Source organism: Microchirus variegatus, assembly GCF_963457635.1.
Source record: "Microchirus variegatus genome assembly, chromosome: 23".
Classification (NCBI taxonomy): Eukaryota; Metazoa; Chordata; class Actinopteri; order Pleuronectiformes; family Soleidae; genus Microchirus; species Microchirus variegatus.
In genome coordinates this window covers 16,278,002-16,302,574 of record NC_139824.1, presented here as the reverse complement: position 1 = coordinate 16,302,574, position 24,573 = coordinate 16,278,002, and the positions used below count along the sequence as shown (strand labels likewise).

At 40.7% G+C, this 24,573-nt stretch overlaps 1 protein-coding gene across 1 annotated transcript in view; it reads right to left on the bottom strand.

Moving 5' to 3' along the window:
* Positions 1-1,795: 1,795 nt before the first annotated feature.
* grin2bb (glutamate receptor, ionotropic, N-methyl D-aspartate 2B-b) overlaps positions 1,796-24,573 on the bottom strand; it is a gene marked incomplete at its 3' end in the record, with an annotated part of 70,213 nt that continues 47,435 nt past the window's right edge. The window contains exons 7-14 of the mRNA XM_083909460.1: positions 24,097-24,268; positions 19,917-20,070; positions 18,604-18,729; positions 16,670-16,899; positions 14,986-15,146; positions 13,759-13,946; positions 8,442-8,680; positions 1,796-4,219 (exon numbers count right to left, since the gene is read on the bottom strand). Of these exons, the coding sequence (XP_083765586.1) occupies positions 1,796-4,219; positions 8,442-8,680; positions 13,759-13,946; positions 14,986-15,146; positions 16,670-16,899; positions 18,604-18,729; positions 19,917-20,070; positions 24,097-24,268 (3,694 nt within the window). The remainder of the gene's footprint in view (positions 4,220-8,441; positions 8,681-13,758; positions 13,947-14,985; positions 15,147-16,669; positions 16,900-18,603; positions 18,730-19,916; positions 20,071-24,096; positions 24,269-24,573) is intronic.

Genomic DNA, 24,573 nt, shown 5'->3' with positions numbered 1-24,573 from the left:
AATCGGAGGCATCCAGTTGCTAATGCTAACGCCGCCGGCACACGCTAACGTAAACATTGATGTTAGCTGATTTAATGTAGCTTACTAGGGCTGCAGCTATCAAATATTTTTGTAATCGAGCATTCCACCGATTATTCCTCGATGTTGCGCTTTGCGTCCACGATTGATCGAAAAAGAATTGCTCGATTCACAAAAACATTCGCTAGCTGCAGCCCTAAAGTCGACGCTTTCAGGACGATCGTCTATTTCCTTCTTCTTTCCGTTCATTTCCTGCACAAACGGTCGAGCCTGACACAAACCACACAGGTTCCTCGGGTCTTGAAGGCAAATCATCAAAAATCTCAGCGTGTGAAACAGATTTACAGCCGATTTCAAGGTTAAATACAGAGTTTGTTTTTTGTAAATTTGTAAACAACGGGGGGTGGTGAGGAATGAGCATACTGAAGTGATAATAAACGGACTTTTCCCCGTTAGCGCGTTCCTGCTAAATGTCTCTAAAAGTAATTACATTGACTGTGAACTGATATCGTATAAAGAAGCATTTACATTGAGCGTTATTTGTTCATAAACAGCAGCAGACTCTGTCATACCTGATTTATTTTCTAAGGGGGGGGAACAGGAATGTTTTCTCGATCACGGCACTGTGGTTTTAACCCTTGTAATCCAACGCGTTGGTTACTTTTAGTGTTGGGCAGGTGTGAATGCAGCTTAATTTTGTCTTTTACTTACTTTACTCAAAAAACGCCCTAAAAATCAGACTTTGTTTTTGAATCAACTGGTCGTATGGAAGTGGAGAGAGATCGCGTTTGTAAAAAAAACCAACTCAGTATTAATCCTTTAAGGCACATCCAGCTCAAAATGTGAGAATCCTTTTTGATTTACTGCCGAGCAGAGAGAAAAACAAAACGAGAGCAAAAAAACAAAACGGCAAATCAGTATGATGAACCTGCTTTTGCGAAACGTACGAGCACAGAGAACTGCGCTCGGCTAGTCATGCCTTTCACGTACACGTCACGGCACTCGGAGGGAATATAAAAAAAAATAAAAAAAAAATCAGACGTGAAGAATTAAGAGCAAAGAATTAAAAGAGTCCAAGATTACAGGAAACCCCAAAATAAAAGATCTGTTCCGACCCAGTCTCCTGTAATATTGTGTAAGCTAAGAAAGAATCAACATCGTACAGATATTATGTCACGTGAACTAGTAAATAAATCAATAAATCAATAAATAAATGAATGAAAAGTTCAAAACAATCCATCGTTAAACACCAGAATAATATTCAAATAACGTTATCAATACAATGATTATTATGTTTACCCTGTTACTTCAACAGAAGCTGCTGATTTCTCATTCGTGATTGTAATTCCGAGTCGTTTCGTTTTTTTGGTGTTCGGGAAAAACTGACGGAGGGAGGGGAACGACGACGAGCGCGTGAAGAGACTGGAGATTGTGAATTTCTCATTGTTCCCCCGCCCTTTTCTCCCTCTCCCTCCCTCTATCTCTTAAGCCGTCCCCCCTTCCCTATCTTTCTCGGAGAAGTCAGAGCAGCACCAGAATCCTCTATTCTCGTTAGAAAAACTCGAGTCCGCGAATAGCTTCAGCGCCGCGGTGGCCTCTGCGCATCGTCCAAATTCCCTCCAATCTCGCGCGGCGCGAGAACGGCACGCGACTCCTCGTCTCTCTTCGGCCCCGAGCGCTTCCTCTCGTTTCACCTCTTTCGCTGCGTTTTCTTTCTGGTTTCTTTTTCTTCGCCCACACCTCCTCCTCCCGTCTCCCCCCTCTACATCTTCAACCCTCAGACGTCCGACTCGATGCTGGAGAGCTTTTCGTAAACGTGTCCGTTGCTGGCACCGTTGAAGGGTCTCTGTACCTGCCCCAGACCTAACGTGTCCCTGCCCACTGGCAGTAGCTTGCCGCCACCGTGGTGGTTGCCAATCGCGCTCAGACACAGCTCTTTGGGGAACCTGGGGGCCACGTTTGACATCACCCCGGCCGTGGCGGACGCGGGCAAATAGGAAGTGGCTCCCATGGAGGTGTGGAAGTCCCCTCCTCCTCCTCGGCTGTTGTTGAGAATCTGCTGCTGCTGCTGCTGCTGCTGCTGCTGCTGCTGCTGCATCTGTGGCTTTTTGACGTAGTACGGTTTGGCACCGTGTAAAAGACACTGGTCGTCGCCGAAGGTTGGGATGAAGGGGTTCTGGTTCACCTTATCTGGGTAGAGAGATTTAGACAAGGAGTAAGTCCCGGCCCCTCTGCTACCACCACCACCACCTCCCACCATAGCTCTATCCCTGTCCCTGAGGTCTCTCTCCCCAAAGGACCGCCGCTTCAACCCCCCCTCGCCTCCACGGAACAAACTGAAGGAGGAGCCCCCTTTTGCCCTGTCCCCGCCTACTCCTGCAAACATGGGAGACTCCCTGTCACCTGCGTATCTCTCAAACATGTGAGCGTAAGGGCTGGGGCCCTCCATAAAGCGGTCCTTGTCTTTCAAACTCACACTCCTGGGCTGGGGAAACTGGCCCCCGTTGGCCCCGCCGACCCCTCCCATACGCCCCGCCCCCTCCCTCTGCAGGTCCACGAACGTGTCGTACGAGTGCTGCCTCCGTAACACCCGCCCGCCCGGCCCTAGCTTCCTGCGCTGCACCTGGGTTTGCGTTTGGACGGGCGCGACGGCGCTCGCCTTCGCGCCGGCGAACACCGCGGCGTTGTCCTCGCTGATGTTGTACAGGTTGCTCGGCTGAATCTTGCAGGAGTCGCAGCGCTTGCAGCCGGCGGAGCTGGGGCGGCTGCCGCTGCCGCCAACTCCGCTAGCTTGGCACGCGCTGCCTCCCACGCCACTGCTGTGGTGACACACGCTGTGGCTGTTACGACACTCCCAATCGCCCCCTGCTATGCCTCCTCCACCTCCTCCTCCACCTCCACCTCCTCCTCCTAGACCAGAACTCCCTTTATCCCAGCAGGAGTGTCCCTGCTGTCCCACTGCTACCGAGCCCAGCCCACCTTTACATTCCGTCTTCTTGCCTTTACCTTTGAGGAAGTCTTCCACAGGCACTAAGCTTTTACAGATTCCACCACCGCTACCACTGCCCACACCACTTCCTCCACTTCCACCCTCTTTCTCCCACTTGGCCTTGCCCTCCATGGAGCGGAACTGGTCCGCGTAGAACTCCCTCAGGTTCTCCTTGTCTTTGCGAAACAAGAAAGGCGAAGAATTACCCCCTCCTCCCCTCTTCCGCTCCAGGGGAGGTGAGACCGTGCGGTGTGCCAGGGGCCCGTGGGGGAAGTGGTGGTGGACGGTGTGGTGGTGGGGTCTCCTCCTGAATCCGCTCAGCTCTATCTCGTCCTGCTCCCGTCTGCACTTGGCCGAGGCCGGCCTCTTTTTCAGGCTGTCCCTGTACTGCTTACGCCGCTTAGCGTTGCCCTCCAGGTTGCCGTAGGTGACGGTGTGCGTGGAGATATCCGACACGTCAGAGCGGATATTCCCGTCATCGCCCCCCGAGCCTCCTCCCCCTCCTCCACCACAGTACCTGTCATGGCCCCCGATCAGCCCCGTGCTGGATGCGCCTCCTTTGAAAGAAAACCTGCCGTACACATTGCTTCCCTTGAACCCCCCCTGGTTGGTCTCCGCAGGGCTGTGGCCAGCGATCAGGTCGAATTTATTCATATTCCTGTGAGTCATGGAGGGTCGGGGCTGGGTAGTAAAAATGGGCGTGACCCCTCCCCCCAAACTGTCGCAATCAAACATGCCCCCTTCCAACGAGCTAGCGCTGCCTAAGCTACGCGGCCTATTAGGCGGGGGGCCGGACATACCCAGAGCCGAGGCCGGGTGGTGGTGCCGGTAAGGGTCCTGGTACAGGTTGTTATCCTTCAGGGGCAAGTTGCCAAAAGTCCTCTCCACCTCACTGATGTAGTCACTGAACATGTTGTCCTCGGGCAGGTACGGCGGCGGCGCCGACTTGCAGTCCGCAGGATGACCCACGAGACTGCGCCGGTGCTCCTGGATGTCGTAGATGGCCGAGTCGCGGCCGCTGTGGCTGTACTCCAGGGCGGCGTGCGGCGAGCCGTTGATCCCCGGCACGGCGGTCATGTCCTTGGCCGTGCGCAGCAAGCGCAGGATGTTGGAATGGGTGTTGTTCATGTTCTTCTTCATGGTGGCGGACGGCGAATCCGTGGCCGACTTGTTCTCCTCGATCTGGACGCCGTGGATGCAGCTGTAGATGCCCTGGAGTGTGAACGCGACAAGAAAAAGGGGGAGGTGGAGAGGAGAGAGAGAGAAGAGTGAACGTTGTTACAATACGAGGAAAAAACAACAGCACAATGTGTGGCAGTCATTAAGAGTCAAGAACCAGAGGGGATTGAATGTTGGACAGAAACAGAGCCAAACACAGCGAGAGAGTTTAATGCAATGCCATGTTTTTCTTGTCTTGTTTGCACACAATTAAACACAACTAGGGAGTGAGTTCATGATCGTTAATGTGTTTTCTTAAAAGAGAAACACATGAACCCCGCTAGCTAGCTTGAACCGTGGTCGTACCAATGTTCCCCGGAGTCCTATGTTGCCCGTTTTTCCCCAAAAACGGTCCGATGTTCCCCACTTTGTATGTGACAGGGGAACATGGGACCCTTTTGGCGAACAGCGGGGAACAAAGAACCCTTTTTTAGAAAAAGGGTTCGATGTTCACCGGACACATACAAAGCGGGGAACATAGGACCCGGGGAACATAGGTACGGCCCCCTTGAACCCTGGGGACCGTATCTATGTTCCCCAGGTCCTTTCTCTAAAAAAGGGTCCTATGTTCCACGTGTCCTTAGGGAACATAGGACCCTTTTTTTTTGAAAAAGGTCCTATGTTCCAAACCGGGAAACTCCCTCTCTCACTCTCTCTCTGTAACCCTTACCCCAACCCTAACCCTAACCCTTTACCCTGGAGCTCCACACCCAGGCTTCCACAAAGTGGGGAACATAGGACGTTTTTTGGGAAAAAACGGGGAACATAGAACCCGGGGAACATAGGACCCGGGGAACATAGGTACGGCACCCTTGAACCCTGCTAGCATGAACTCTGCTAGCTTCTGCCACAGAGCACTGAGTGAGAATATAGATCGATATATGATCGGTGCCACGGGTTTTCCTTCCCGCCCTTTGCCAGAAGTTGTACTTTTCTGGCAAAAAGCAACAATAATATTTAAAGGCGCCATATGTAAGAATGTGGCCAAAACTCAAATTCAACATTTTCAGTTTTCAGACATAACTGGCAACCCGTGGTTGCTCGGCAGCTGAGACTCTACCGACTGCAATGATTGGTAGACGGCGGTAGGTGGTGCCACATGATTTCAAAACATAAACATGATTTGCAGTCTGCAAAATATTTTTTTGAATGCAAATATTTTGTCTGTACTGTTGTTATTGGTGAGTTCAGTTTGTTATATGAACATTATTCCTGAGTCTCTGTGACATATTAGGAGGATTTTACGGCCAGTTGCTTTAGATTTATTACATAATGAACCTTTAAAGTTTATTTCGGTGGAGGCAGTAGAGAGAGAGAGAATCTGCGACCAAGGACACTCTACCCACCAGCCGGTGAGCGGGCCAACCTTTGTTAAAGGTGTCGGCTTTTTGTCAGAAGCACTTTGTGTCTGTGTCTCTTAGTCACTTTCCACGCTGCCAAGCCACATTCAGCAAATCCGAACGGTCAAACCCTTCTTCTCTCTGTTTCCCTTTGTGTTTGTATTATCTCGATTTTGCGGGAGCTCAGGCGAGCGCCGGTCGCTTCGATCGCGCCGTCCGTCTATCACGCTGCATCTCGGCTACGGTTAAAACTAACAGAGCGGAGGTTAGCGATGCCTTTGTCCTGCTGCTGAGTCCATCCTTTCATTAACCGTCCATTTTTCCCTCCTCGTGTGAATCCTTTGTACGTAAAAATATACTACTTTTCTTTTTTCTCACAATATAGAGTGAATCAAATGAGGTACGATCACGTATAATAGATACCTCTCGAATGCCTGCACTTGAAATTAATGTCGCACTTTACGTTCGGCATAAAATAATTCAGTTTGGACTTTAGGTGGCATTTTCATCAAGACAGAAACAGGTGGTGATGGAGTTCCTGAGAGCTGGTGTTTTTAAAAAGGCTGAAATCAGCTCCACTTAAGCACAAGAGGAGGGGAAATTGCAGAAGCTTGACGAGATGCATGTTGTAATTATTAAAGAAAGAAAGAAAAAGAGTTTATTATACAGTATTTACGTAGCTGCAAACTCTCTTAAGAGAAGCTGATTCCTTCTGTACATACATTCAAATGCCAAATCTCTCTCTTTAAGCTGCCTCCAACCCAAAATTCCCCCTTTTTCTTGCCACGTCTGCTGTAATCGATGTCTACTCTCTCTTCTTGTATCTGGCCACGCAGCCAAAAATTAACAAACAATAAAAAAAAAAAACTTTTTACAAACAGTTAAAGGTGCATTATGTAATAAATCTAAAGCAACTGGCCATAAAATCCTCCTAATATGTCACAGAGACTCAGGAATAATGTTCATATAACAAACTGAACTCACCAACAACAACAGTACAGACAAAATATTTGCATTAAAAAATACATTTTGCAGACTGCAAATCATGTTTATGTTTTGAAATCATGTTTTGGCGTCATGTGGCGCCACCTACCGCCGTCTACCAATCATTGCAGTCAGTAGAGTCTCAGCTGCCGAGCAACCACGGGTTGCCAGTTACGTCAGAAAACCAAACCTAAAAGACCTCGGTGTTTTGAATTTGAGTGAAGTAACCGTTTTTGGCCACATTCTTACATATGGCGCCTTTAAACAACAACAACAACAACAACACACGGGGTTCAGTGCCAATTGAATAACAAAGGAGTAAATGTGTTCAGACTGATTGAGTCAAAGTCACACGGCGTTACGCGATAAACACGTTCACCTTTGACGTGGATCTGCGTCAGTGTAAGACCGAGACACCGCGTTCGGTGTCAGATCTGAGACGTAAACAAAAGAAGCCGAGATGAGCTGACTTCAGGTCAGTAGCGGAGAACGTGCAGAATACTAATAAGCAGCTTTGTGTTTTATTTCAGCGGCGTCAAAGTAAACAATAAATGATTCACTGTCGTATAAACACAGACGGAAACTAAACGACACAGATTCAATGATTATTGTTTGACTAATCCCATTGGTTTTGTGTGTTTGTTTAGAACCTTTTTATAAAGGTTCCACCAAGAACCCTTTTAAAACCCTTTATTCAGGAAAGGGGTTTTAAAGGGTTCTCTGGATCAAAATGGTTCTCACTGGAACCATTAGTGTTACCAAGAACCCTTGAAAAACCCTTTCTTCAGGAAAGGGTTTTTTTCAGAAGCAAATGGTTCCAGGTAGAACCTCAGCCCTTGTAGAAAAACCCTTTTGGAACCCTTATTTCTAAGAGTGTTTGACTAAATACACTCTTAGAAATAAAAGTGCTAAGTAGAACCATATAAGGTTCTTCGGGCTTGTCCTCATAGGAGAACCCTTTTTGGCTTCAGGTGGAACCTTTTTGGATGGTTCCACCAAGAACCCTTTAAAAACCCTTTATTCAGGAATGGGGTTTTAAGGGTTCTCTGGGTCAAAATGGTTCTTACTGGAACCATTAGTGTTACCAAGAACCCTTTAAAAAACCCTTTCTTCAGGAAAAGGTTTTTTCAGAAGCAAATGGTGCCAGGTAGAACCTCAGCCCTTGTAGAATGACCCTTTTGGAACCCTTATTTCCAAGAGTGTATGACTAAATACACTCTTAGAAATAAAAGTGCTCAGTAGAACCATATAAGGTTCTTCGGCTTGTCGTCATAGGAGAACCCTTTTTGGCTCCAGGTAGAACCTTTTCATAAAGGTTCCACCTGGAACCCTTTTAAAACCCTTTATTCGGGAAAGGGGTTTTAAAGGGTTCTCTGGGTCAAAATGGTTCTTACTGGAACCATTAGTGTTACCAAGAACCCTTTAAAAAACCCTTTCTTCAGAAAAAGTTTTTTTCAGAAGCAAATGGTTCCAGGTAGAACCTCAGCCCTTGTCGGAGAACCCTTTTGGAACCCTTATTTCTAAGTGTATGACTAAATACACTCTTAGAAATAAAAGTGCTTAGTAGAACCATATAAGGCTTGTCCTCATAGGAGAACCCTTTTTGGCTTCAGGTGGAACCTTTTTGGATGGTTCCACCAAGAACCCTTTAAAAACCCTATATGGTTCCAGGTAGAACCTCAGCCCTTGTAGAAGAACCCTTTTGGAACCCTTATTTCTCAGAGTGTAATTTAGAGTAAGTGTTTTTGTTTTGCTATCCCACAGGATGAAGTAAGTAAGTCCGGTGAGTTACTGTGTTCCCTCTGACTGACTCGATCCAACAGTCCCACTCCTTTATGGTTTGTGTCAGGAGAACAAAGGTCAGAGCTAAAACAGAACCCGAGCACACTCACCCTGCTGATGGAGAAGGTGGCCCCGGGCTGACCCGAGCACACGCCCATGAAGCAGAAGCGCAGCTGCCAGTAGAACCAGTGTTCGCAGATGAAGGTGATCAGCGACAGGACCATGGCGGCGGCGAGCATGTAGAAGACGCCCGCCATGTTGTCCACGTCCAGCTGGCTGCTCATCACCTCGTTCTTCTCGTTGTGGCAGATGCCCGTCAGCCACAGAGCCTCCAACTCCTCCATTTCACCTGGAGGAAGGAGAGAAGCAGGTTACTGCATAGACGTGGTGATGATGATGATGATGATGATGATGATGATGATGATGATGATGTGTCTGAGCATGAACGTGTGAATAAATACATTTTTGGGGCCCAGCAGCATCACAGGTGTCATGGATATGCAGAAAATGTCACGTTGCATTAGTTTGACTTACATGGAACAAGATAATCGTCCTCATTGAGGAGGAGGAGGAGGAGGAGGTAATAATAGTAGTAGTAGATAGTAATAATAATAGTAATAATAACACTAGAAATAATCATAATAATAATAATAATGATAACAAAAATAACAGTAATAGTAGTAATAATAATAAAAACAACAGTAATAGTCATGATAGAACAATAACAGTAATAGTAATAGTGATAATATAATAACAGTAATAGTAATAGTAATAATATAATAACAGTAATAGTAATCGAGATAATAATATAATAATAATAATGTAATAGTTGTAATAATAATAATAACAGTAATGTAGTAGACATAATAATACAAGTTGTTATAATAACAGTAATAGTAATATTAGTAATAATAACAATAATAACAACAGTAACAGTCATAATATAATAACAGTAATAATAATAGACATACTAATAATAATAACAGTAATGTAATAGACATAATAATAATAACAGTTATAGTAATAGTTGTAATAATAATAATAACAGTAATAGAGATAATAATATAATAATAATGCAATAGCTGTAATAATAATAATAATAACAACAGTACTAGTCATGATATAATAATCATAATAACAGTAATAGACATAATAATATAATAAAAATAACAATAATAAAAATAATAACAGTAATGTAATAGACATAATAATAATAATAATAATAACAGTCATAGTAATAGTAGTAGTAATAATTAAATAAAAAATAAGAATAATAAACAAACATAATAGCTCCATTTCTTTTGTAAAAATCTAAAGTCTTCAGTCTCACAGAACCACATTGTAAAAGTAAAGTAATGAAGTCAAATCTTCTATGAAAACATTTGTATGTTTTTAGATCAACTCCTCAAATCCTAAATATCCAACTGAACTTTTCTATTTCAAACTGGGCCCAGTGTCCTGTTCCTGACTCTGTTCCTGACTCTGTTCCTGACTCTGTTCCTGACTCTGTTCCTGACTCTGTTCCTGACTCTGTTCCTGACTCTGCTGACAAGAACGTGATATAAAACCATGACAAATGCTCTCTGCTGTTAAACATCCAGCAGCAACGTGACTCATGTTGAAAGAAGTCTCTCAAATTCAAATATATTGAAGTATAATTTGAAACGTATAATTCCACATTTCCAAACCCTCTCTTCTCCCTCCCGGTCGTTGTATGAGCTCAGACAGAACAGTTTCACTGCTGTTCTCTTCCTCTCTCTGCACTTAATAACACGAGTTACGTCACGTTTCGCGGCCGGACTCTAACAGAACATGACAGATGTGAGTCTGACCTCGTGACCTGGACTAATGCATCTGTGCTGACGGCCAAACAGACCACATCGAGCCATGAGTCAGGTGTGTGTGTGAAGTCCAGAAGATACAGGAGTGACAGGAACACAACAACAACAATAATCATAATAATAATAATAACAATGATGCAGTTTTACTTTCATTTGGACAGATTTTCATTCGCAGAGTCACATGACGACGTCATGTACGCCGTCTGTGTGCAGGACTCTGAGTCAGAGCCTCTTCATCTGTCACATCACTTCCTGTGTGTGTGTTTTACAGCATATGATGTGACATGTGGGTCAGTTAGAGAACATACTGTCATACTGAGAGTGTGTGGCTGTGGGTTTACTCTCTACAGGCTAAGACACTCACACACGTAGGTTTTCCCAGGACACGTTTGAAGCCTTTTTTAGTTTCAGACGACGCAGGCAGACGTGGAAAGACTAAAACATGCACTATTCTTAATAACAATAGATGTAATTAATGTGTAAGTGTGACTCTTTCATCGTAAAATCTCACATATCAAGTACAGACAATATAGAGTATAGTGTGCACTACCTTTCAAAAGTTCGGAATTGTACTTATTTTTGAAGGAAAAGCACTTTTTTTCAATGAATATAACATTAAATGAATCATAAATACACTCTTTACATTGTTAATGTGGTAAAAACGTCTGCTTTTTAATGGAATATGTACATAGGTGTATAAAGGGCCCATTTCCACTGTTCCAATGGTACATTGTGTTTGCTAATGCTAATCGCTAATGCTAATCGTTTGCTAATAAGCTGAAAACTGTTTTGCTGGTGCTTTGATGAAAGGGCAAAATTATTATTTTGAATGAAAATCATTATTTCTAATATTGTCAATGTTTTAACTATATTTCCTATTAATTTTTCAACTTTTTTGATGAATAAAAGTCTGACTTTTAATGGAAAACACAACAAAAAGAATCGGTGAGCCCAAACAATTGAACTTTGGGGGTTTGAACTTCACTCCTAACCCCCTCAAAAGGACAGAAAAAAAAAACTAGTGCTGTCAAACGCGTGGTGCGTTTCCATGACGACTGACCGGAAAAGACGCACGCGACGTCATGTTTGCGCGACTCCCGATTGTTAAAATGAGTCTCTAAAGTAACGCTAAACTTTAAAAACAGATGCACACATACGCAGTAACACAGGTACTTAGACGTTATTTGTAGCGCTGCTCTTTTCGTTGCATAAACAGACCGCTCCAGTTCCACTGTAGGCGCGCTAACGGCGCTAAAAGGAGCTAATGCAGCTAACGGAGCTAACTGGTAACCTGTGGCCTGGACTTCGGTGTCGCGCTCGGTCAGTCGTCATGGAAACGTGTCATTAGCAATAGGTTGGTGTTAACGCTAACCTATTGCTAACAAAATGATTATTGTAGCATTGCGTCAGCTCTGACAAGCTCAAATAATTAAAAAATAAAGGTTATTTTACATATCAAAGTTGTTCAACAGCCAAACATTACATTTGTCACTTTCTCAAAAATATTCTGCCGTGTTATTTGAACAGTTACCATGTGGAAACGCAAAAGACCTCTCCTAAAACTGACTGTACAGGTGTCTTGAAGTCTGGATTTTCCTTATGTCTGACAAAGACTAGGTGTCGTAGTAACCAGTCCTTCAAAAACAGGCGTAAAAGTAGAGTATTTTGTCCAAATGTTGCCTAAATAAAAACACCTACACTGGTCCAATCGACTCAGGATAGAGACGACGACGCAGCAGCAGCAGCAGCTTGAAGATGCAGCCCTCACGGATCACTGCATCATCATCATCATCATTCTCTCACTGTGACGCCAGGACACCACTGTGTCCACTTCTTTCGGTCACTAACCCAAAAACACACAACGACACAGCAGCAGCAGCAGCAGCAGCAGCAGCAGCAGCAGCAGCAGCAGCAGCAGCAGCAGCAGCAGCTGGGGCCTCGAAACAGAAGAAAACAGACTGACCTACAAACTGAGAGTGAGACAAAGTCACCGAGCTTGTTTTTCTAACCTGTCGTCGTTCACTGACGGGATTCAACCTCAGTGACGAGGTCACGGCGTGGTTAAAGTCTGCACTTCATAGATTCTGTATCGACGACTTCTGAGGTGATTTACTGTCTGTACAACATTGTACAACTCTAAGATGTGGTTTTAAAAAGGGAAACTGTGTCAGTCTTTTAGTCCTGACACTGCAGAAATAAGTCAATAAATCTCACATCCAGAGGCTTCAGTCGTCGCCTCATATCCACAGAGACTCAAGTTCTAGTTCAGGTCAATGTTTACTATTCTCTGTTAAAGCTGTCACTATAACTGTGTGAAGCCTCTGCATTCACTCACATTCATTTAGACAGTCTAACTAAAACCTAACCAACGACCTTAACTATAACCTACGGAAGAGGATTAGGGGATTAACGCAGAGTTTTAAAGTCAGAATTCTGTGTTTTAAATAAAAAATTCTGAGAATAAAGTCATAATTCTGAGAATAAACTCATAATTATGTGTTTTAAAGTCATAATTCTGAGTTTAAAGTCATAATTCTGAGATTAAAGTCATAATTCTGAGTTTAAAGTCATAATTCTGAGAATAAAGTCATAATTCTGAGAATAAAGTCATAATTCTGAGTTTTAAAGTGAGAAATTCTGAGTTTGAAGTCATAATTCTGAGTTTTAAAGTCATAATTCTGAGATTAAAGTCATAATTCTGAGTTTAAAGTCATAATTCTGAGAATAAAGTCATAATTCTGAGTTTTAAAGTCAGAATTCTATGTTTTAAAGCAATAATTCTGTGTTTTAAAGTCAGAATTCTGAGTTAAAGCCAGAATTCTGAGAATAAAGTCATAAATCTCAATTTAAAGTCATAATTCTGAGATTAAAGTCATAATTCTGAGTTTAAAGTCATAATTCTGAGAATAAAGTCATAATTCTGAGAATAAAGTCATAATTCTGAGTTTTAAAGTGAGAAATTCTGAGTTTGAAGTCATAATTCTGAGTTTTAAAGTCATAATTCTGAGATTAAAGTCATAATTCTGAGAATAAAGTCATAATTCTGAGTTTTAAAGTCAGAATTCTATGTTTTAAAGCAATAATTCTGTGTTTTAAAGTCAGAATTCTGAGTTAAAGCCAGAATTCTGAGAATAAAGTCATAAATCTCAATTTAAAGTCATAATTCTGAGGTTTTAATGTGAGAAATTCTGAGTTTTAAAGTCAGAATTTTGACTTTAAAGTCAGAACTTAAATGTTTTTTTCCTGTGTGGCCCAAATACTCTTCCGTAATAACCACAGCTAAAGACTTAACCCTCTCATCTCAAACAGAGCCTCAGAAATGAGGTTCTGCCTCATTAGGACCAGGATTTTGGTCTGCGTTTATGTCAGAAAGACACTGAAATGATGACAAAAATATGACAAACTCTGCATACACACAATCACACACTACACCTGCAAAGTCACAGGTATTTTTAAGCCAATTTATCGACTCAACCTTCTTCACTCTGATAAAAAAATATACTTAAGTTTGTGATTCTATGTGTGTTTGCAACAACACGACGCAAAGATAGTGTAAATATAGTATATTACAGTATATTTGATTTACCATCTCCAAACAGCATGAGGATGGCCAGGTCCACCGCTCTCTTCCAGCCTGAATCCTTCTGGATGGCGATGCCGTAGCCGGTGGTGGCGAAAACCTTCCCACTGCCGATGGTCACCAGTTTACAGCCCTCGTCTCTGCCCGCCATGTAGTTCAGCACCGCCGCGTCGTAGATGAACGCGTCCAGTTTGCTGCGAGGCACAGTGTAAAGAAAAGGTTTGAGTATCATCTTATAACTCACTGACAACCTAATAACTTCACTGACAAACGGATCGTAATAAATAATCCTGACGTAAATGTGTTCTTCTTCTTCTTCTTTTTTTGGAGTTGACAGACCGGACGCAGCTTTCGCGTTATTCTGCCCCCTACAGTCTGAAGACGTATCTGCATTTAAGAGGTGTCACATTTCTAAGTGACAAAATAACCCTCAACACTTGGTTTTGAGGCCAGTTAAGATTAAGGGTTGAGCTTGAGAGTTAAGATAGGAATTGGAATTGGCCAAAAGGGAGTGAATATTAGATAAGTTTCACATCAACCACAGGCTCCACTGTTATTCTGAGCAGCAGCTCCATCACCACTGCCTGCTCACCCACTATGCCCAGAAATCCCACTCTTATTGCATCCCTGTCTTCCCTAAATTACATTCCAAACTGTGCAATATCTATATTTTTAAATGGTACCCTGCTAAAATCACTTTCATACTGTGTAAATGTTTATATTTCTATTTTTATATACTGCAAAATTACATTTCACTCTGTGATATTTATATTCTATATGCTGCTAAAATCATATCTCACACTGTGATATTTATATTTCTATATTTCATATACTGTTAAAAAAAACAAAATACATTTCATACTGTGGAAATAGTCTTATTTATTTTTTTTATACCCTGCTATGGGTCACGTCTCATAGAAATACACTTTTTATATTTAAACCCTGCTACAGACCTGCTATTTCATATTGTGCAATAAGAATTTGATGGCTGTATATCCTTTTAATGTAGTACGCTGCAACTGAAAACCCACCTCACGTTAACTAGGGTCACTTTTTCTTTTTAATGTCCTTGACCCATACACTGGTTGTTGTTGTTGTTGTTGTTATTGTTCTTCGTTGTTAGCTGTATGCACTTTCAAGGTGAAGTCAAGTAAATCTCGTTGTACAACTTGTATAATGACAATAAAGGCATTCTATTCTATTCTATTCTATTCTATCCTCTCCCATCCTCACCCGCTCTTCAGACTGTACAGCGCCTCGTCCACGTTCTTCTGGTGGAAGCTGGTCATGTACGCGTGCATGTCGCGGTAGTTGTTGCGGATGTTGCGCTCCGTGCTGCCGTTGGGCACCGTGCCGAAGCGGAACGGCGGAGAGAATTCGTTGGGCTTCTGGAACTGTGGTGGGGAAAAAAAACAACAACACAACACAGAGGAAAGGCTTGTTATGGTGGTAACTAACAGGTACTGAGCTGCAGAAAATTGATTTGGAACGCACTATTGAAGCAGGAAAAACTAGGAAAAACGCTAACTAAACGCTCAGATTAGCATTCATTAACATCGACACACACACACACACACACACACACACGACTGCACTCCAAGCACAACACTGTACAAAAGAAGTAAAGGAAACACACACACACACACACACATTATCCTCAGATTTAGAGTAAATACGTTCTCACAAACTGAGCCATTCACAGTTTTTATAAATGCATCAGACAAATCAAAGACATTATTTTAACATTTTCTGCTCATTAGAATAACTGATGAATAAACATGTTCTTCAGAGAATTCTGTGATTCTGTGGAAATTTGGTTTTCTATTGTTGTTTTTTTCATGGACTTCATGACTGTTACTGTCTGGTCTGTTTTACTCGTTTTATCGTTTTCTAGATTTCGTCCTTATGTGTCTTTTTTTAAATATATTGACTTGTTTGTATATGTGTTTATACATATATACATATATATATACATACATACATATATATGTGTATATATATAAACACATACATACATACATACATGTACTGTATATATATATATATACACACAAACACACAAACACATTTATATACATACATGTATACATGTATATACACATATATATACATACTTGTATATATACATGTATACATGTATATACACATATATATACATACTTGTATATATGTGTATATACATGTATATATGCATACACAAAACACGTGTATATACATATATACATGTACATGTATGTGTATATATGTTTATGTGTGTGTATTTATACATATACATATATACACATATATATATATACACATGTACTGTACATACAAACATACATACACATATGTACATACATACATGTATGTATATATATACATACATGTATACATGTATACACATACATGTATATATACATATACAAAACACGTGTATATACATATATTATATATATATATTCTGTACATGAATGCTTATATGTGTGTATTTATATATATATACATATGTTATATACACGAGATATATATATATATATATATATATATGTATATATATATATATATATATATATACACACATATATATACATATACATACATATACATATACATATACATATTCATTTAAATCATTGAGGATTATATAGTTAATCTATCCAGCTGCAGCTTTAGTCCTGTTATGATAATAATGTTTTCTATCTTAAAAACAGAAGTTTAAAACAGTCTCATTAGCTTATTTACTGTATAGAGATGTTCACAGTGACAGGCTGCAAAGGCACAAACAAATACATGTGTAATAATAACGACTGTGTTTGTCTTGTTTGTGAGTAAATGGTGACGTCCTCTCTGCTAAACTCAGGTGTCATAACCACTCACACACGTATCATCATCATCATCATCACTCGTCAAAACCCTCCTCACATCGAGCTCACACCTTTTTGTCCGACAGGCCCGACACCTGGTCGACATACTCCTCCTGGATCATAAAGGCAGCTAAGTTGGCAGTGTAGGAGGCCAGAAAGATGACAGCAAAGAAGGCCCACACTGACACCATGATCTTACTGGTGGTACCTTTGGGATTCTGCACGGGGACGGAGTTGTTGAAAACCAGACCCCAGAGCAGCCAGACGGCCTTACCGATGGTGAAGGAGGGACCGCCGGGCTCTGCGAGGGGAAGACAGAGGGCGCACAGATGGAAGAGCATGCAAAGGAAACAACGACGACTTCTTCTTTTACGTGCATTTAATGTATGTTAATTCGCGGCTGCACGGTCGGTCCGCGCGTGCTTCTCTGACGTGTTTTAAACCAACTCTTCCACCTGCAGCTATATCACAGTCTGACAAGCTACCTGCTGCTGCAGCCACACAGCAGCCAGGCTGCAATTATAATACAGCTGGTGAAGGACGACAACAGCCGTTACATAACACACACACACACACACACTCAGTACTACAGCTGTGACAAGGAGACTTTTCTCTTTCTCCGTCTTCTCTGATTCTACCTTGAGTCTCTGCTGCTGCTGATGTGACAGAGCTATAAAACAATCCTGAGAAACAGTAAAAAATAGAACCTGAACTGTTGATTCAGTTGGGTATTTTCCGCTCCTGTTAAAGCCTGACTTGATTTTAAAAGGATGGTATAAATAAATCCACTGAAGCATAACCTGAGTGTAACACTAGTGTAATATCTTAGACTCGCAGGATAAGAGAAAAAAAGAGGTTTTAGTCGCACAATGAACGCTAAGGAGTAGAAGCAGTGTTTAAAAGCTGCTGATGAGGAATTGCCTGCTGTGGGTTTAGTAACTATTTTACTTCTATACTTTACATTTTGTTTACAATGAGTTATTTACAGTGTAATGTATATTTTTTTTTACTAAGTTTATGTACGTTTTTTTAAGTTAACAGTATTTTATTGTTCTATATATGTATATTGTCTTATAATGTGAGTTATTTACAGTGTAATGTATTTTTTTTACCAACTTTATATACGTTTTTTAAGTTATTTACAGTATTTTATTGTTCTATATACTTATATTGTCTTATAATGTGGGTTCTTTACAGTCTAATGTATTTGTTTACTAAGTTGTTATAGTTTTTGTCAAATTTTGGACCAAAAAATTTGGGTCAAATTTTGGACCAAAAATTTTGTGTCAAAAATTTTGTGTCAAAAATTTTGGGTCAAATTTTGGACCAACATTTTGTGTCAAATTTTGTGTCAATTTTTTTTTTCAAATTTTGGACGACATAGTATAGTATGACGTTTTTGTCAAATTTTGGACCAAAAATGTTGGGTCAAATTTTGGACCAACAATTTGGGTCAAATTTTGGACCAAAAATTTGGGTCAAATTTTGGACAAAAAATTTGGGTCCAATTTTGGACAAAAAATTTGGGTCAAATTTTGGACAAAAAATTTGGGTCAAATTTTGGACAAAAAATTTGGGTCAAATTTTGGACAAAAAAATTGGGTCCAATTTTGGACAAAAAAATTGGGTCCAATTTTGGACAAAAAATTTGGGTCAAATTTTGGACCAGAACTTTTGGGTCACATTTTTTTTTCACATTTTGGACGACATAGTATGGTATGACAGTTTTGTCAAATTTTGGACCAAAAATTACAGATAAATAAATAAATAAATAAAAGTTTTCCTGCCCTTTTTGCTCTGGGGCTCCACCTGCCGACATTGTATGGTACTGCAACCAGTAGTTCTTTGTAGATGTCATTCATGAAGTAGATATTTGTAATTGTGTTGATTTATAAAGTAGAAATGCTGGTCCTCACTTTGTCAGCGACCCAGTCCTCAGTATGCAGCAAGTACAAGAATGTGTGTGTGTGTGTGTGTGTGTGTGTGTGTGTGTGTGTTCTCTCACCTCGTCCATCTGCCAGACAGCGATTGTAACCCACCGGGCTGAAGTACTCAAACACAAACACAGCCACGGCCGACACCAACAGCAGCATCACAAACATCATCACCCAGACGTCGGCACTGAAGGGCTCTGCGACACAGACAGGAAGAGGAAGGAGAGAGAGAGAGACACAGGAAGTTCATTGAACCAAAATTAAACAACATTATAAACTCACCCCCTGGTATCAACATCATTATTTGTATTCAGGCTGCTCTTCGTAGAGCATTTATGGATTTTAATTTGAACACAGTCGACCACTTTGACTGAGCGGGAAACTGACGACGGACAAGGCGTCGCCACGGAAACACAAAACACGATTCTCACTAACGTCAGCCTTATTTCAACAGTTTGGTGAAATTTAGGTGAGTTCTGGTCACTTTAACAAAGATGCTGTTCAGGTACATGTATATATGTATATATAAACATATATGTATATATATATATAAACAGGAATATATTTGTATGTGTATATATATATATACACATATATACATATATGTATTATACACGTATATATACGTATACATGTGAAAATATATATATATACACATATACACGTGTATATATATATATATATATATACGCGTATATATATACATATATACACGTATATATGTGTATAGATATATATATATACACATGTACATATATGTATTATACATGTATATATACGTATACGTGTATATACAGTATATATATATACATACACACACACACGTACATATATGTACGTATACATACATGTGTGTATATATATACAAACATATATACATATGTATATATATGCATATATATATACACACACATATACATGTATATATACATATATACATGTATATATATGTGCATAGATATATATATATATACACATATATGTATATATATGCATATATACTCATATACATGTATATATATATATTCACACACACACACGTATACACACAAACATATATACACATATATGTACATACACACACACATATATACACATATACATGCATATATATACACATATATATACAGATGTATATATATGTATACATACACATATATACACACGTGTTGTCATGTTTATACATTTGAGTATTTGTTATTTTCCAACAACCACTTACATGCTGATGACCGATGTCCCTATTTATTTAAATATACAAATATCTAACTTTTTACAGGTTTTTCATCGAAATACTCGATGAAAAACTTTGTTTTCCCTCCCGTTCGCATCACTTCACGTCACATTACATCTACCAGAGGCACCAGGTGCCGTCGTTTCTCCTCACCGAGAAAGGCAGAGGGGGAGACGGTGCCGTTGCTACGGGAAACCATGACACTGATCCCCGTCTCGATGAACGGCACGGAGAAATCGATGACCTCCGACCTCTCCTCGTTGATGGTGAGCGAGCCCACGGCCATGTGGGCGTTCTTCAGCACCACCTGAGGGTCAAAGACAGACGGACGGCAGGTAAACGCACAGGGTCAGTGGTCAGACGGGGAGTTTTAACAGGCCGATCAACCGCGTACGGAAGGGAAATCATTACGACAACTGGGTAAGTATTTGTATCTGAAGCCTCATTTCTATTCATGCGAGGCACCGTGGAGTGGAGACAGCTAATGTCTGCCAATGTATGTCGCGGCTACATTAGCGTAGCCACAGTGAATCACTTTACATTGTAATGTTCTCTCATTTGCACGTTTGAGGTTTGTGTTCACACCTCACGCACAGAATAATAATAATAATAAAGCGACATTAAAGCAGTTAAAATAGACTGAGATGGATGTGGGAAGTCTGTGTGTCTCACACTGTGTTTATACAGTCTGTGTTGATTACACTCTCTGGGACTCCAGTTTCAGACCGTACCATTAATGACAGGGGTGGGAATGACACAGTATCTAACGATACGATATGATACAGTGCCAATAATATCACGAGACAATCGTATCGCGATACTTCACGATATCCGTCAAGCTGAAGAACACCTGAGCAAAACAGTGACCAAGATTAGGTTATTCAAAATATCGTTACGATACGTTACGATACATGGCCTACGATACCAATAATATCACGATACTATGATAATCATGTAGCGATACATCACCATATTTGTATAACTGAAGAAAACGTGAGCGACATTTTTATAATAACATTCATACATTAGGTTATTCAAAATATCGATACGATACGTTACGATACCAACAATATCACGATACTATGACAATCACGTAGCGATACATCATGATATCTGTCTAACTGAAGAAAACGTGAGCAAAAACTTTTTTATAATAACATTAATACATAAGTTTATTCAAAATATCGATACAATACGTTACGATACGTTTTGATATGTGACGATATGTTGCCATACGTTACGATACAATAATATAGAGACAATCATGTAGCAATACATCCATAACAGAAACATTAACTACTAACATGTCTAACTGAAGAAAACGTGAGGAAAAACAGTGAGCGACATTTTTATAATGACATGAACACATTGGGTTATTCAAAATAAAATGTTATTATTACGCTTTTATGGTGTGCAATGTCCTCCTTGAATACTTTTAATTTGAAACATGGTGATAGATTACCAGGGAATAACTTTAATTTAAAACCACTCAATGGTTAATTTCTCCCAAACTCCTGAATCCGTGTGTTTTTTAAATGAAAACAGAGTCATACGGACGCAGACTAAAGTTTCAGGACGGCCCCACGAGGCTTAAATGATGACACAAAAGACCGTTCATATAAATAAAGTCTGATTGATCGAGGATCAGCGTGACAGAGTGACAGAGAAGCCTACACAGAGGTTTACTCTCCTCTAACTCTCTCTCTCTTTCAAATGAGATCATTAGCTGCTTGTTTAGGCATTTAAGGACATGGATTAAGGACATCCACGCATATTAGCATGTTAGCATGTATGCACTGAACGTCTGCATAGCCTCGTGCACCTCAGGATTCACTTTAAACTACTTTAAAGGTGCATTATGTAATAAATCATAAAATCCTCCTATGTCACAGAGACTCAGGAATAATGTTCATATAACAAACTGAACTCACCAACAACAACAGTACAGACAAAATATTTGCATTAAAAAAAAATATTTTGCAGACTGCAAATCATGTTTATGTTTTGAAATCATGGTTTGTCGTCATGTGGCGCCACCTACCGCCGTCAACCAATCATTGCAGTCAGTAGAGTCTCAGCTGCCGAGCAACCACGGGTTGCCAGTTAGGTCAAAAAACCAAACCTAAACAAAAGCTAAAAGTAGTATTTGAACGTAGTAACCGTTTTTGGCCACATTCTTACATATGGCGCCTTTAAATGACACGTTTCCATGGCGACTGACCGGAAAAAGACGCAAAGTCATGTTTACGTGACTCCCGATTGTTAAATGAGTCTCTAAAGTAACGCTAAACTTTAAAAACAGAGGCACACATACGCAGTAACACAGGTACGCCTTTTAATAAACAGACCGCTCCAGTTCCACTGTAGGCACGCTAACGGAGGCGCTAAAGGAGCTAATGCAGCTAACGTAGCTAACGCGGCTAACGGAGCTAACTGGTAAACGGTGCCTGGACTCCGGTGTCGCGGCACGTAAACATGGCGTCTTTTTCCGGTAAATCGTCCTAGATTAAACACAATCTACAGTAGGTGAACTTGAGATTTTCTTTATTATCATCATTATTATTATTATAATAATACACATGTTCATCCATCTACATTCTCACTCAAACACTAACAAAGCTGCTCATTCTGTGACATAATAAATGAAGTTGAACGTCACATCGATTTGTAAAGACGGCCTTGATCATTAATGTGTAACGTGTGCAGGAGGGAAGTGGGTTTGTCCCTGAGGCTGCATTCTGTGTGTGTGTGTGTGTGTGTGTGTGTGTGTGTGTGTGTGTGTGTGTCGTCTTTTCCCTTGAAATTTCCCTCTGTTTTTCCCACAGTGTCATTATCCTCCTCCTCCTCCTCCTCCTCCTGCAGCTCCCCCTCAGGCCCCTCAGGTTGTCGGGATGCCGTTGTTTAACTGTCTTTTTTATTTTGAAAAGCATTAGTTTGCTTTATATTCATACTGTAAAGAATAAAAAAAAAAGACCAAAGAAAGCCCCTGTATTTGGCTTTATTTGCCACAGATTTATTCTTTTAATATTACACTAATCCCAAAAATTGCCAGCAAACTTGTCGTCACGACTAAGTGATTCACTTTACTTCCTCAGAGGTTTTCACAACTCATGAGCCTGTAGTTTTTTTTATTTTATTATTTAAATTGGTGAAGTTTCTCCCAGAAGACAACAAAATCACAGTTTTTTTTTTTTTGTTTATTCAAATGACTCAGTCGAGCTCCAGCTGAGTTCAAAAACATTTTGTCACCCTACAGTTTCACAGAAGTTCCACTGGAGAGAACTTTTTTAGTGTTTTGATGATTATAAATAGTGCTGCATGTCATCAGGGACACGCACACACATATATCAGTTGTAAACATTAACGCATGATGTGTTTCCATGACGACTGACCGTAAAAAGACACTCTTGTCGTCATGTTTACGTGCCCAGACACCGGACCCCAGGCACCGTTTACCAGTTAGCTCCGTTAGCTGCATTAGCTCCTTTTAGCGCCGTTAGCGTGCCTACAGTGGAACTGGAGCGGTCGGTTTATTAAAGGAAAAGTGCAGCGATACAAATAACGTTAGCGTACCTGTGTTACTGCGTATGTGTGCCTCTGTTTTTAAAGTTTAGCGTTACTTTACAGACTCGTTTTAACAATCGGGGAGTCACGTAAACATGATGTCATGGAAACGCGTAATGTGTTAACGTGCTTTAACGCTGACACCGCTAACCGCCGCTATCGCGCTACTGCGCTCAGCACTATTACTAGCATGCATACTAGCCTTTTATTAGTAAATATTAAGTTCGTATTAACATCTTATGTAGGAAAAATCTTAATTCATGTCGTAATAAAGGTAGAATAAGGTTATGTATAGTGAACAAGGTGTTAATACGTGCTTAATGATTAATAATAAAGGGCTAGTATGCTATTTTTATAGCATACTGTACATACATATATGTACATATATATACATATATATGTACATATATATACACATATATATATATAAACAGTATGCTATATAAATTCAAAATACCAAGGTCTTTTAGTATTCGTTTTCTGACGTAACTGGCAACCCGTGGTTGCTCGGCAGCTGAGACTCTACTGACTGCAATGAATTGTAGACGGTGGTAGGTGGCGCCACATGACGCCAAAACATGATTTGCAGTTTGCAAAATATTTTTTTTGCTGTTGTTGGTGAGTTCAGTTTGTTATATGAACATTATTCCTGAGTCTCTGTGACATATTAGGAGGATTTTATGGCCAGTTGCTTTAGATTTATTACATAATGCACCTTTAATGGTGAATATGTGCCAAATAAATAAAATTAAAAAAAAACATTCCTCACCTCTCCGACCATGCCGTTCCACGTGCCGTTGATCTTCTTGCCGTGTTTTCCGTTGGTGACCAGGTAGAGGTCGTAGGTGAACTTGACGTTCTTGGCGATCTTCTTCAGGATGTCTATGCAAAAGCCTTTACAGCAGCGTTTGATGTAGATCCCCGACTCGCCCGTGTGGTTACTGACAGTCGTGGAAAAGGAAGAGGGAAGAACAGAGCAGGGAGGAAAGGAGATTTAGAAGACAGTATCTTCTTCTATCTTTACTGCTGTGCATGCTCAGCAGAAAAAAGACATTCAGTTTTGTACAGTTTTGCACATTCTGACAGTTTTTACATCAACATCACACTGTGACGTTCCATACGAGTGATTTGGCGAACTTCAGAAACACAGTGCGGTCGTACGAATGCAGCGTTTTCTCACGATTTGCACAAAGATATAGAGTAATGTGCATAATAAAAAGAATGGCAGCTTTGGCGATATGGAAGC